Genomic DNA, 15,271 nt, shown 5'->3' with positions numbered 1-15,271 from the left:
GAGTTTCCTTCCTGTATAAAGTGACTCATGGATGCTTTTGCAGAATCCAGACTGAGTTACGTTGCTGTTAATAATAGTCAATAGAACAAGAAATAACTGAACAGCTAAAATAACACAGATCATTAGTGTTATAGACAACTTACTACATCTGCATATGTAATTGTGTACTCATTATTGTTCAAAACAGAACAATTCACAACAGCAACCTCACACAAAAAGAGATAATGTTATTCTGTAGTACGATAACGTGTCATTTTAGTTGAGAGGAGTTACCAAAAAGTCGTTTCTCATCAATTCAAAGTTCTTGCAATATCTGTATTTTCCTTGTGTAATTTTGAGTCACATGATGACATGACCTCAGTTTTAATAAAAAAAATAGTTTCAAGTTTCCACAGATGCACAGCAAAATTGAAAGCATCCTTCAGAGGTTAAAAATCAAAAGGCAAATAATGCAGCAAGTTTTACACATGCAGCAGTTCCTTTAATCATACTCTGAAATAAAATCTACTAATTTTTGTGTTCTCTGTATTTGAATGTTTGGCAAATGAAGAAAGGAGACAAAAAGTTGCATATTCTATGGTTGCCCTTGAGTGTCCTTGACAAACTGCATATTTGAACTTCATTTTTCCTCTTTCTTAAAAATAACAGGAAATACAACTTCCACTTTACCCATGCTTTTCCTCTCCCATCCAGTCAGCTGATCAAAGGCTTAAAAAAAAATCAGTACTTCAACAGAATGTTTTAACTATTGCCCACTGAAGCTCAGCAACTTGAATTACTAGAGAAATAAGGCTAAATATCTTTAAAAACTGAAGATGTCACTTTTTATTTAGTGGGTGAAGTATGCCAACTGAATAAATGTATAGTATTGACAGAAGATGATATGCTGCTCTCTCCTACCAAGCAACAGTGGAATATCCTGCGCATCTAAAACTGGCACCAAAAAGCACTACAGCCAAAGGTGTTCCAGAATCAGCCTTCTATACCACCCAAAAATTTGCAGTAAGTTTTCAAAATCCTCCATATTTTGCAATATATTGCTATTAACAAGTTGACCCTTTCAAAGAAAAGATATCTTCCCCAATACATGCAAAAAGGGCAAAGAAAAAAGACCTCTTTCAATTTGATGCATTTGGCATCACATTTAAGTGTTTTGTCCATCTGAGAATATTTCCATATCTCACCAAGTTTTAGCTGCATGTCTCAAACTGACTAATACTCTGAAGGTCTCTGATTTACGTTCAAGTTCAGGCTAGATTATCTTTCCCATTACATATAAAAAATACATGGAAACAACATTATCAAACAGGTCAAATGCTTTAAAACTCTCCCATTTGTACTTTGTAAACTAAGCAGATGACACAAAAACATATTTTTACTTTCAACCCCCCCCCAAAAAACTCCTTTGAAGAAAACAGATATAGAAACAATAGTTTATCATGAGCAATTCACTAATTAATCACTGAAACAGAGGATTACATCTTACAGTAAGATACTACTTCATTTCACACATGTAGTTTTCTGTTCTTTTTCATTTCCTCAAAAACTCTCTTACAAATCATTCACAAGTTTTACCGTTATAAAAATGCTATATCACACTCTCGTGAACTAGGAAACATCTGGAAAAAAGCCAGTCTAAAATTCCATCACTGGCATAACATACAAAGAGCCCTATCAAATCTACAGAATTGAAATTTTTCTGAAAAGGACCGTGAGATGCAAATTTGGGAATAAAAGTTAAAGCTATTTATATAAAGGAAATACAACTTTTCTTCAATAACTTTCCCTGTACCTCTTTTTTTAAAAATGAATTTGTATTTTGATAACAGTTTTGTTCTACAATTTCCAGCTTCCCTTTATATTTCATTCTCTAGTAAAGCCAACTTAATCATTATCCTCTAGTCCCAAGATTGGTCTACAACCAAGGAAATTATTACAAAAAATATGAAAATAAAACTATGGCAAACTCCAGATCTGAGCTGGTGAAGGCAAGGAACTATGCAAAAGAAAGCACCTTTTAAGCACTACTGAATAAGGATAGCAGATACCTTTTCATGTCCTAACACATAGAATACCTCAAGAGTCTTTAACTTAAACAGAGGTAACTAACTACCTTTTAATACAACAGTATGTTCACAAAACATGCAAGAGAAAAATCAGTACTTACAACAGGGTTTTTTGTGTCAGGGTCAAATTCTGTAGAATTTGCATCTGAAACAGAAGTTCAAAACAAACACAATATACTTCCATTGTTCTACAGGCATTAAAGACTCACCAGAACAGTTCTGTGGCACTTCTTAGGGCTTGTGTGCATTTCCAGCTAAAACTTCAAAGGTGGAAATACTACACATGCTGCAGCACTTTTAAAGCCACCGCAGGGATCTCAGTCACTACTACTGTAACTGCTATGGTTTGGCCACTCCAACCAATGCAAGAATGTGAAGACAAATAAGAAAACCACATCTCAATTTTTACTCCACACCACTCACATGCTTCAGAGAAATACTATAGAGGTTAACTTGAAACACGCTTTCACCTATGCTTCTGAGACCAAAGAGCAGTTTTCATGCAACTTGCGTAACAGAAGTTCCTATTCCTTTGTATAGAAAGGTAGCACAGAATGCTTAGTTCTTGCAACACAGTCATTTTGAGCTAAGTATCTAATGTTCATAAGACCTATATACTAGATTGATTAATACATTGCACAAATACAATAAAATCTCTTCTGAGCAAAATCATATCCATGCTAGCATACAGAACCCACCTTTCCAGTTTAGACAGTTTCTTGCAAACTCCACAACTGCTAATTGCATTCCCAGGCAAACTCCTGTAAGAGGAAACAAAACCCCCAGAATTTAACAAGATAAAGAGTAGGACTGAAAAGGTACTGTCTGATCTGTCTTAAACTTGACTTTTTGTTTAGAAATCTTGGTACCCAATGTATAAACACACACCTTCCAGAAAGTTAAAACAACAAAAATGGCCAATCAGTGTAAAATCCACACTTGGAAAAATTAAAACCTGGCATACTGTGAATATATGTGGCATAATTATGTGCTTTAAAAATATTGAGCTTTTTCTTCCCATTAATTTTAGCAATAATTACTGTAAAGCTAAATGAAAGCCAAAAGCCTCAGTATGTCCAAATATAAATTCTGCTTTGGCAACTAGCTAAAGTAGTCACTATTATTATAAAATTGTAAAAAATCTAAAGCAGGAGCCAAAACTTCAGAGGCATTTACACAAACAGCACAGTTCATAGGCCAGATGGGTTCTTTGGACATTACCATAATAAGATATATCACTAAATCAACATGGATTATTTAATATAACAAGTACGTCCATAGAGATCTATGTTTTGTTTACAATGATTAGCAACTGTAATGATGCTGTTTTAATTATATTGAGAAGGAATGGTTTTCTAGATAAAACATTAAATAAAGCCTTTGCAGAAGGGACAGTCTTTTTATTCCTTCTTTGTACAGCCATTTGGTACACGATCACAGACGTTTACTTACAAGGCAGATTTCACAACAGGTCATCTACTTCTGCAAGACAGAATCCTCCCTTGTATAGTTCATTTTACTCACTGACCACATCATTTAATAAGCCCACTCAATTGTTCCAGTAGACTTTTTTTTGGTTTTTACAATTATACAGTTTTTTAAAACCAGATCAATTAGCTTGCTATACATCTCCAAAACACAACAACTTCCAACCTTCACAACAATTTCCAACCTTCATTATCTTACCAAGAAAAGGTTTTTTCTTTGTTCTTGCCCAAGAGATAGCTTGGAGTTTGCCTTCTGTTCCCCTAATTCCAAACCCTCCCGGGACCAAAATGCCACTGTAATGAGAGCCATATATAAATTGACCGACATGTAAAATCAAGCCAGCAAAAGAAGTCCATGCAATAAGAAATATTTTCAAGTTTCAACAAGGCAAGCACAGTGCAGGAAATACATTCCAATTCCTCAATTCAACATGGATATGCCTGTTTTGTATTACCATACAGAATACACAGAATATAGATCTAAATTTAGAGATTTCTGTCTCATCTTCTCATCCTAGTTCTTATCTGGCCAATCTCATCCTTTACAGCACAATTCACATTGCTTAAATAAGTTAGCTGAATATTCATCACTTTAGGATCCTAACAGCAAAATCTGATGGCTATTAAGTAAATCTAAATAAATAAATGCATTTTGGTTACTGATAACAACATCCACTTCCACATACAAACTGAAATTCTGACAATGATGACATCCAGAAGAAGAGGTTTGCCAGGCGTCACAAGCATTTACTAGTCCAAATGCAGTTTTTATCTAACCACCTTTTACTGTGATAAATATTGACAAAGAAAAATTATTGACAACCAACCTACACTCTAAAGAAGGTATTTTGCCTACCTGTTCAAAACATTGCAGCTTGTCTAAAGAGATTAAAACAGAGTTTGAGGATACAGCCTGACAATGCAATTTGCTATGTCTGATGTTTATCACATACAAGTCCATCTGCTTCCATAAGCAACACAAGTTTGGATGCACTGAGAAATGACTGACTGAAGCATTTTACATCATATATATTAAATCATAGTCCACGTTTGGTATACAGAATACCTGATGCCACTTACTCTGCTTTGCACAGCTTTTGCCATGCTTGGTGATATTTCACTGGGTTCTCAACTTCTGTAGAACGTTCAAGTTCTATCGAATCTATGTACTAAGAAAGAAAAATATGCAATAAAACAGTATTTCCTTCCACAGAAAAAGCAGCATACTTTTATAAAACAAACTTCTATAGCATTAAGACAGACCTACTACACTTTTCAAGTGAATTTCCCAGCAGACCTGTAATAACTACAATGAGGACCCAGTATTTGCTCTGAGTAGTTGTAGCAATCCACCTCCGCTTCTTTGCACGTGGCCTGAAAGTTCTGCCTGCCTCAGCCCTCATTCTCCTAGTCTCCAGGCAAGCAGACTTGTCAGAGTGCTCTACAGCTGCCCAGATCTGTTTCCTATGAAAATCAAGGTACCAACTGAGGGATAGTGCTGACACTATTCTGACATCCAACTGGGATGTGGCCAGGATGTTCATTTTCACAGCTCTTGAGTATCACAGTTTATCTAATGTTATTGTAAAACTAGATAAACCTAGAACGTCTAGCCTGCCAAGAAAGGCACTACTGTGGATTAGCTTGAAAACATCAACGGCACAAAGGGAGCCAGCCTCATTATATGCTATACCGGAGACTTTGCATCAGTCTTTATTGCCATTAACAAACATGGCTCCAGTGGTACCAAGAGAGCAAATGGATTAGGTGGTTAAGTACTGCATTGAGGACAAAAGATCATGGTTTGATTCCTGGCTTTGACACAGTCTTTTTCTGACAATAACATAATAACATTCCGCTATAAGCCATCCACCATAAAAAAAAAAAAAAAAGAATTCATTTGTGTGCAGAGAAATGAAACTGAGGAAAAGATTGTCTGAAGTCTTCCAGATACGGTAGGATTGCCTTCTAGCAAATATTCCAAAAGGTATCAAAAAATGCAACAGAGTAACAGCATCCATAAATAGTTATTACTCTATACTAGCAGTATAATATGGAGTTATTTACATATCATAAAAATTTTCCATTGTGCCAGCGTAAGACACTATTCAGAATTACAGAATCGTGCAGGTTGAAAGGGGCCTTGGGATTCTAGCCCAAAACCCTATTCAAATCACATCAAAGCAGGTTGCTCATAGTCATTTCCAGTCAAGATTTGAATACTTCCAAGGCCAAAGATCTCACAGCTTCTCTGGGCCTCTGTTCCAAGGTTTGACCCTCACGGTAATTTTTCCCCTTTCATTAAGTCAGAATTTCTTGTGTTCCTAATTGGGTTTGTTGCTTCTCAACCTTTTGCTGTGCACTTCTGAAAGGAGCTTGACTCTAGAAGAGTGAAGACATATACAGTTGTACGCAGCATTAAGATATCCCCAAGAAAGCTTCCTCTTTTCCAGGCTGAACAAACCCGCTTCTCCCAGCCTCTTCTCACATGTTATGCACTTCAACCCCGACCTTGGTGACCTTCCCCTGACCTTCAGTATGTCAGTGAGTATCTTGTACAGGGAGCCCAAAACTGAATATAGCAGTCCAGGCATGGTCTCACAAGTCCTAAATAGAGAGGAATAGTCACTTTCCTAAACCTGCTGCCTACGCTCTCACTAATAGTGTGGCCCAGGATGCTGTTGGCCTTCTTTACTGCAAGAGCACACTGTTGGCTCACATTACATCAGGATCTCCATGTCCTCTTCTGGAAGCTGCTTTTTAGCCAGTCAGTCCCCATTCTGTACTAGCGATGAGACTATTGCGTCCCAGATGCAGGACTTTGAATTTGCCTTCGTTGAACTTCATGAGGTTTTTGTCAGTCAATTCCTTCAGCCTGTCAAGATCCCTCTGAATAGCATCAGCTTCTAGGATACCAAGAGCTTCTCCCAGTTTGGTAACATCCTCAAAATTCCTGAGGATGCACTCCATCCAGGTCATTAACAAAGACATTAGTCAGTATTGGTCTCAGCACCAGTTCCTGAGGCATGTAAATTAGATGAAGTAGGCTAAACACAAGTTGGATTTTGTTTTGCTGAGCACCACCTACTGACCCTGAGAGTCCAACCAATTATCCACTCACCTTATCATCCATCTGGTCTCTATCTCACCAATTTGACCACTAGATACTATTGGACTCTGTGTCAAAAGCCTGGGCTAAAGTCAATGTATACAACATCCACTGCTCTTCCTTTGCCCGCACAACTAGTCATCTCATCACAGAAGGCAATCAGATTGGTCAGGTACAATCTGCCCTTTTTACATCCATTCTGGCTGTTCCCAATCACCTTCTTGTTCTTCACATGACTAGTAACAATGCCAAGGAGGATTTACTCTATAATCTTCCAAGGGAAAGAGGTGAGACTGACCACCTACAGTTCCCCAATCCTCCTTCTTGCCTTTCTTGAAGATAGGTGTGACATTTTCTAATTATCAGAAACTTCCCACAATTGCCATGACACCTCAGTTGCCAAATGGCTTCTCAATGGTATCAGCCAGATCTCTCAGGATCCTGGGATGCATCCTGCCCAGTTCCGTGGACCTGTATACATCCAGTTGATTCCAGTACTCTTTACCTGTATATTCTTCTACTACGGTAATGCTACATTCCCACAAACTCTGTTAAGAGAATCAAGAGGCCAGCGGCCAGATCTGAACAGTGGAAAAAAATCAAGACAAAAAAAAAGCATGAAGTACCTCAGCCTTTTCCACATCTTTTACTAGGTCCCCTGCCCCACTGAGCAGCTGGCCCACATTTTCTTCCACCCTCCTTTTGTGGACAATGTACCTTTCTTGTTGCCCTTCTTTGCATCTGTCATTCGTTCCAACTCTAGCTGAACTCCATTCCTGCATGTTCAAGCAAAGTCTCTACATTCTTCCCAGATAGCTCATCTCCACTCCCACCTTCTGTGTACTTCGCTTTTGCATTTGAGCTCAGTCAGGTGTTCCCCGTTCATCCATGCCAGCTTTCTGTCATTCCTGTTTGACTTTCATGCTTTGAGAAGTTGTCCTCAAAGATCAAGCAGCCCTCCTAGGCTTCTTTGCTCTCTCATGAGATCCTGGAAAGTAAATCCCTAAGTATCTGAATCGAACTGAGGTAAAAGTTAAGTAGTTCATAGGCCTGGTACTAACCCTATACACAAGGAGAGCACCTCACCTAGTAACAGAAGGTTTCCTCCCTTTCATCAAAAGAAAAAAAGCAAGCTTTAGCCTTGAAATATAAGCTATTATCCCTTCCCTAAGCTGAGGGTTTTTTTTTTTTAATATATTTTCCATTATACTGAGTGGCTTTTTAGTCACATAAACGCACAATCCTTACTTAAATCCTGTTTATTCCTTATAATTTCAGAGATACTTTGTAGCAGTAAACATGATGCATAAATTCTTTGCTATGTAGAAAAGTATTTACTCTTACTAAATATGAATTTGCCCTGTTTTCCTGACTGGTCCTCTAGCTTTTTAATATGATGGGTCATTCTGTGCTCTATCTTCATACTATTCGACACTTGCTGTGCTTTATAGAGGACATAAAAACAGTAGGCCACTAAGCTAAGCAGTTTCAAATTTTCTTCCTTTTCCTTTGACAGGAAGGTTCCCCTTCTCCCTCTCCAGAGAATAAATCAACCTGAAACAGAAATACACAAAGAATACTTCAGATTTGCTTTTGTTTGTGCATCTCTACATACTTCCCCTTTTTAAAGGGTCTGGAGTGGAAACAAAAATGAGAAGCAGAAGATGAAGGATCTGCAGCTGACTCATGTGCCCCACAAGAGGCAGAATGATACTCAGAGAAAACAATTGGCTGATTTCAGAGCCTACAATAGGGCAAGCCACATTATAAAGTACTCTACATTATCATGGGCTGATGTACTTCCTTCACCATCTGATTAACAGCTCAATAGAACCAAGAAGTGATTGTATACACTCACTTACAGTATACAAAATACACTTGGATTGTCTTGGTACAGGGCTAATCACCTGCTTTAAAAAGACTTTAAAAAGCAAATACCTGAAATGCTGCATTTCTGTTGACCTGTGCTCTCAAGCAAACAGAAGTATGTAGCCAGGTTTCTGATGTGAGGAAATCCCTCCTCAGTACTCTCATTGTTTCATAGTTTAGGGTACTTAACATCTTCTTTCAAAAGACATTTGGAATATCAATGTCAGCAGGACTCCCATGTACTCTGTGCTTCATTAAAGAAGTAGACAACATGTGCACCCATCTCTCCTTTTTTGCCATGGACTGCCAAGGTGAATGGACTGAGTCAATGCTACATGTTTGGTTTGCTGCCTTTAGTGACCTGTTAAGCTATCCTGGATGTTAACAACCTTCTTTGTCAAAAAGCAGTTTGTTCCTTCAAGAAATCTAGAGCTGAGTGGCAACAGCCTGATTTCCTTACACAAGCATCATCTAAGCATCCCTGCAAAGCTCTTGATGCACTGAAATCTTCACTCTAAAATCTTCTTTTTTTATCACCAGAAAGAAAATAATCAAAAAAAAAGGACATTTTCAGCAGTTACTGATGTGTATAAACATAAAAAACAGGCTTATATAAGAGCAGGGCGGAGACCAAAACCTACTGAGTACAGTACAGCCTACAACTGCCCACTTTGATGAATTTTTCTAAAATCATGTAGTGATACCATACTAGAGTAACATGTTGTTACTGATACCTTGTGACCACTTACTACTGTTTTGCTACTGTAAGTTACCAAAATGTCCTCTGTATCCATTAACCGATACTTACACATACTTCAGCACTGCTTCTCTGTTCCAGACTTGCCAACCCTAGCAGCAAAACTCAGCAATGGAAGCAGATAGTTCCACCAGTAAGAGAGCTACTAACACTTTTCCATGTAGAGTTTAATGTTCTATTTCTAACTGAGAGGTAAATTAAGTCATTAAATAGTCCTTTAATAAAGGAGGTAGGTTCCTTCTTGGAGAAACTAAGTTTCTGGCCCAATTCTGATGTCATTACCCACAAACACTGAATGACATGTCACAACATGGAGAATCCTGATGAAAAGGTATTAGACTGCTCTCAGAATATTATCTGAGGTTAAGAGCAGAAGCAGCAGCAGCAGCTTCAGACACCAGATTTTAATAAGAAACTTAACAGCTTTTTAATTTACTTATTTTCTCTTTTCTTTCTTAGGTCGATCTCACTAACACAAGTAGTCTCATTAGAACAAATAAAATTTACCCTTGGTGGTAAACAAAAATTTGCAGGTAAAGTCTGTTAAGTCTGTTTTTTCATCAGATCCAAAGCTAGGTAACTGCAGTGTTCTTTTCAGAAAGTTTAGTTCAAAAAAAAATGACTCTAAAGACTTAAAAAATGAAACACGTATAGCCATTCTGTACTTATGTTCATGATTCATTTCCTAATTATAATATGAATTAAAACTGCCTCATGTGATGGGAACTAGCACAGTGTATTCAAAGTACTCCTGAAAGCCAAAATCAGACATATCCTTACCATTAAATCCAGTTTGTGATTAATTGCCAGTGCCGAGTGCTCCAGAGCCTTGAAAACAGATGCGTAACAGTCACTTAGTTTTGTGTACTTGCCCACGAGAGCTATGGAACACACTTTCAGCAACCTTTCATACCTGACAAAAAATAATTTTTCTAGTTATTACTCTAGTTTTCACAAAAAAAGCCCCTTAACAAATGCTTGCTTTGTCTTTAACTTCACAAAACATTTTCCAAAAACTCAAAACCATCCATGTTTTCAAACCCAAAACATCCTCAGGTGCTAATCAGCAACACTCTACCAAACCCAGAAGTCCAGTTTGGTCACTTCACAGAAGCTAAGAATCTAACTGATTGAATTCAAACACTCCCAGAAAAAGTAGCAGAACTTAGAATACCTATCAGCCATTTTCTTCCATTTCATTAGAAGATCGCTTGGCTGGTCATCAATAGGTAAATTTAGCCTCTGTTTAAAATACTTAATGATGCCTTGTTCTTCCAGCAGGATTGGTACTCGGTAAGTAGAAGAAACATCATGGATAAATATCACCTAATAAAAAAAAGCGTGACATTAATGTTATCTAAACACTTTTCAGAGAAAACATATATTCCACACTTTGAATACTACATGCATTTTTTATCCTATATACATTCCACTTTTCACAAACTTTTCTGTGAATGAGCAGGGCAATATAGTCAATGTTTAAGGTTCTACTAAATATACAAGGAAAAAGTTACCCTGAAAGTAAAAATGGGTTCCCCTTCTTCACTGCAACATGGTACAAACACAGCTTGTCATATCTATCAACATGCCAGTTTTAATACAAACACCTGACCCCACAAGAAGTCTTTGAAAAAAAAAACTTTATTCTCTCACAGAAAATGAAAAAAAAGAAAAAACACAAATGGAACTTCACAAAACAGATCTATCTATATTGTGATAGAATTACAAAGGATTTTCTTAGTGAATTAGATTATATAATCAAATGATGAATGTAGCCCATTCACAGGTCATTTAATTAAGAACACATATTTATAAAGCAGTGTCCAAGCTGCTTGCAATTAAGTTCACTGCATTTAGCCTAGGTGAGACTGTAGAATTCAGAATCCTTACCACAAGCGCCCTCTCCCCAATACACACGAGAAATAAAGGCACGAAAAATAAAGGATGCTTCCTTAGTCATCCTTTACTTATTTTTGTTCATCAGCTAAGTATGTACACATGCCTCTCTCTATGTGCTCATTCAACATCAAAAAGATTAGCGCAGCCACAACCCTCCTACAATGGGAGTAAGGCTTATCCAACTATTCTTTGAAACCTGGAAAACAGAAATGCGCATATATATTTGGATTCTTTCCTATGTATGTAATCATGAATGAACTGTTCATTACTGACCTGTTCAGGCTCCACATGGCAAAACATGGAGATCTTTTCCTTCACTGCCATTTCTATAGGCTTTGCACTTCTGCAGACAATCTGTCATAATAGAAAGAAAAATCACAAATCTTTTCTAGGAAAATCTGGAGAAGATCCTCAATACTGCTCAAGAAGAAGACCACCTCCTTGAGGAGTCTAGTGCAATTCTGCTAGCAATATCTGCTAGCAAGGCTGAAGAAAAATCAACTACCCAAAGAATACTTGCCCATATTGACCTACTTTTATTACTTATCTATAGCTTTTCCTATAGTGTTGCTTTCCCATTCTCCTTTTTTGTAGCCATTATTGTAACACTTTTAAGTCAAGAAGCTTTCTAAGCACAAATAATACAATGAATCAAAAGAAATATAACCTTATCAATTGAGCTCAGAGCAACAACACTTAGTTTACATGCGTATTTTCTACCCCTTCAGTATTTCTATGCTTTTTTTGAAATTGTTAATTCACACATCATGATTAAAAAGGCAGAAAATGAAAAAAAAACTATTTTATAATTTTCTGTTTTTTTCCTAGTGTAATTATTCTGTGATTATTTTGCTGACAGAAGTAAAACTCAAGTATTTTAAGAACTACTTGCAATTTTTTCCAACAGAGAAAATAAGCCATGTGCGTTGGAGTTTACTGGGAGGTGTTTTGCATTATCTAACTTCAGGTAACTAACTTAGAAACACTGAAGTGCTGTCTGAATGCATCTATAGATTACTTAGCTTTGTTATTTGTTTGGAATCCTGCCTCAAATATAACAATCCTCTTAAAATAGTAATTTATTATTTTTCCCTTCTGTCTAATAAATGCAACTACTTAACACATTAAGCCTTTTCTTTGTTCAGAAAGTTACTGCTGATCATTGATCATCTTCTAGAATGCAACTTGTTACACTGAAATTGATAAAAATCTAATCAACTTCTCCCACCCCTGCAAAAAAATGTGAGAATCAGAAAAACAATGCCAAGTGCACGGGAAAACTATAAAAATATTCCAATAATTAAAAAGAATTTTGACATATCTTGTACATTCTCTTCAGTTAAGCATAGCAGAACACGTAATTGTATTTAAAAATTGGGTACTGCTTGAAGACATTATTCATAAACCATGATACTATGAGCACATAATCACATACACTTTGAAATCTATAACTCATCTTGCTATGATAAATTTGAAGTAAAAAAATAAGAGTTAACGGAGTCACATAAATTAGAAGTATCAGAAGCAGTATGATAATGCAAAACTACAGCAACAATATATATGTGTGTGTATGTATATACATACATATATAAAAAATCTCACTGTCACTATACTGGCTGAGAGAGGCACCTCAAAACAACAGAATACAAAAAGGAAGAGAAAGGTTTCAGCTGAACAGGGCAGCATCAGCAAGCATACAATCATTTTTCAAAATGCCATAGCAAAGTCTATTAAACCTGCAGACACTGTGTATTCACTAAGCTCTTACAACACCCACAGAGAGCCATCCCCTCCATGCACACACTTAAGACTGGCCCAGCATGCCACCTCAAGGATGCCTGGGACCAAACAGTGAGGCAGTAGCTATCAAGAGCAAGTCTAGTCAGGTTTAGATGAGACAACCTGGGAGCAGAGCTTACAGAAGAAGCCCTCCTAACTGTCATCCTAAGACCTTCCTCACGTGCTGCTGTGCATTGGGCCTCTGGCCAAGAGAGCACTCAAAGTTTTTATTGAAACAGTGCCCTAGCAAGTTTAGGACAGTGCAGATAGGCACCACTCAGAACGTAATCTCTCTATGCTTTAGTGGTCAACAGTAGCATTAAAAAAAATGGACTGCCCTTCTGGCAGGCCCAGGAGTTTGTTTTCCTTTTATTACACACACACACACGCACGCACATGCACGCAAGCACACAAGCAAACAAATAACTGTTTAAAAACTGACTTAGAAGAAAAAAGAAAATCAGGCACTGGCAGTTATCTTAATGGCCTCCAGAAATTAGGTGTAACTTTCCATATGCCATTAGCAGCACAAGAGGGATTTTGAAATTTAGGCCCCGAAGCTTGGAATGTACAGCAGCAGTGTATTAATAGATCAGGTTTTCCCTCTACAAACAAGAAAAAAAAAAAGAGAAAGAAAAAAGATGCCCTATATGCCATGCTTATTAAGTAATAATTAATTCAACTTTCAGTTGAAAAGATACCTTTCAACTAGAAAAACACACAGACCAAGAAGCCAATTCTTGCAAATGTTCAAGAAAAAAAAAATTCACAGAAAGAAGCACAACAGAATTTAATTGTGTGAATATCCTTTTAAGAATCATTTCTGCTTTTTGAGAATATCACTATTATACAGAACCAGTGAACACCAGTATCACTGCTCTTTCATTTCTGAGAAGGGCTAAGAGGCCTTTTCTCCCACTGGAATTTAGGTGAAAAGAAATGGTGCAGAAAATGAAAATGCTTGACAGCTTCCAGAATCAAGTCAAAAAAATATTCTTTGACATAATAAGCAGTCTTACACGAAAGAGCAAAATTGACTTTTTCTCTTCCAGGGAGAGATGAAGAAGCAGATTGTCTTCAACTGCATTGGCTGCTCAGGAAGATGTGAAGTATAAGTCTGAACTGCGATTGTACTGGCATCTGAAGCCTGTGCTGCCCTGACCTCACTGCTACTAACACTTGAGCAAGCAGATTGAAGTGAGCTCCAGGCTCTTTTCTCAATAGCAAGCCAATTTGACAACAGGGAGCTGCAAACTACTTCTGTCTCCTCTTTGCTCCCAAGGAAAAGTCCCAGTGAAGCAAGCACTGCATCCAGAGAATAAGCACATACTCGCTAACAGGAGCACTGGGGAGTGAGAATGGAAGGAATTCAGCCTTTAACATCTTCTGCCCATTGGCATAAACTGAAACTTGCTGGCTTTGGGAATCATTATACCACAAGGGCAAGTCCATCACACAAAAGGAACAAGGAGCCTTACTCTGAAAATGAATCCATGTTTTACAATTCCAGTCAAGAATATTTTTAAAGGCAGTGGATTTTCAAAGGTAGGACTACTTCTCTTTAATCATGCATAAACAAAAATCTGTTGAAGAACGTTTGATCCCAAAAACATTGTAAGTCATCCCACAAAGTGAACAGAGAAATCTGAACTTTTGATTATTTTTAAGCAGGGTAGAGTGATTTTCTATAAAGACCACTTTATAGGAAGACCATAGCTACAGTCCCAAGACACTGCAGGGAACTGGATTGTGTTAAATTAGAGTGAGTTCGTGTAATTTAATTTCCTGTGGCTTTAGTGCAGCAGTGCATCTTACATGTTGCATTTCTTCTAAAGTTCCCATCTCCCATGGGAGAATAAGGGCAGATGCTCTAAATACTGCTCATGCAAGGATACTTCTAGATGAAACATAGATATTTATCTGTATTTATCAACTCACGAGCTCACCAAATCTGGAGATAAGCCTAAACCCCGCAATGCTCGAACACTGTTCTGGGTTGGTTTGGTCTTCTGTTCACCAGTGGCATTAGGCTGGAAAGACATATTTTGGAAGTTCAAACAACTAGTATCTATTAATAGAGCAGTTACAGATAGAAAGAGAAGTGTCACTGCAAGTCACAGTACTTCCAAGATGTAAGCATACATCTAAACAAAGCAGCAACATGCCAGAAACAGAAATGGCACCACTGTCATTGCATATATTAGAAAATCTGTGAAGAAACATATGGCTCAAATTCAGGGAGGCTTGTTTTGAAGTTTTTTTTCAGAGGGGAAAAAAAAACCAATATAATTGACTAAAAGGGGAA

At 37.4% G+C, this 15,271-nt stretch overlaps 1 protein-coding gene across 2 annotated transcripts in view; it reads right to left on the bottom strand.

The window, feature by feature from the left end:
• CTPS2 (CTP synthase 2) overlaps positions 1–15,271 on the bottom strand; it is a 79,756-nt gene that overhangs the window by 52,554 nt on the left and 11,931 nt on the right. For both annotated transcript variants that reach the window (XM_062574362.1, XM_062574369.1), the window contains exons 7-14: positions 14,913–14,996; positions 11,461–11,541; positions 10,463–10,614; positions 10,069–10,201; positions 4,634–4,722; positions 3,753–3,847; positions 2,765–2,827; positions 2,168–2,211 (exon numbers count right to left, since the gene is read on the bottom strand). In XM_062574362.1, the coding sequence (XP_062430346.1) occupies positions 2,168–2,211; positions 2,765–2,827; positions 3,753–3,847; positions 4,634–4,722; positions 10,069–10,201; positions 10,463–10,614; positions 11,461–11,541; positions 14,913–14,996 (741 nt within the window). The remainder of the gene's footprint in view (positions 1–2,167; positions 2,212–2,764; positions 2,828–3,752; positions 3,848–4,633; positions 4,723–10,068; positions 10,202–10,462; positions 10,615–11,460; positions 11,542–14,912; positions 14,997–15,271) is intronic.

The sequence above is a fragment of the Rhea pennata genome, chromosome 1 (assembly GCF_028389875.1).
Source record: "Rhea pennata isolate bPtePen1 chromosome 1, bPtePen1.pri, whole genome shotgun sequence".
Taxonomy (NCBI): Eukaryota; Metazoa; Chordata; class Aves; order Rheiformes; family Rheidae; genus Rhea; species Rhea pennata.
Note: the sequence above shows the minus strand (reverse complement) of the source record. Positions and strands in the feature narration are given on the sequence as shown.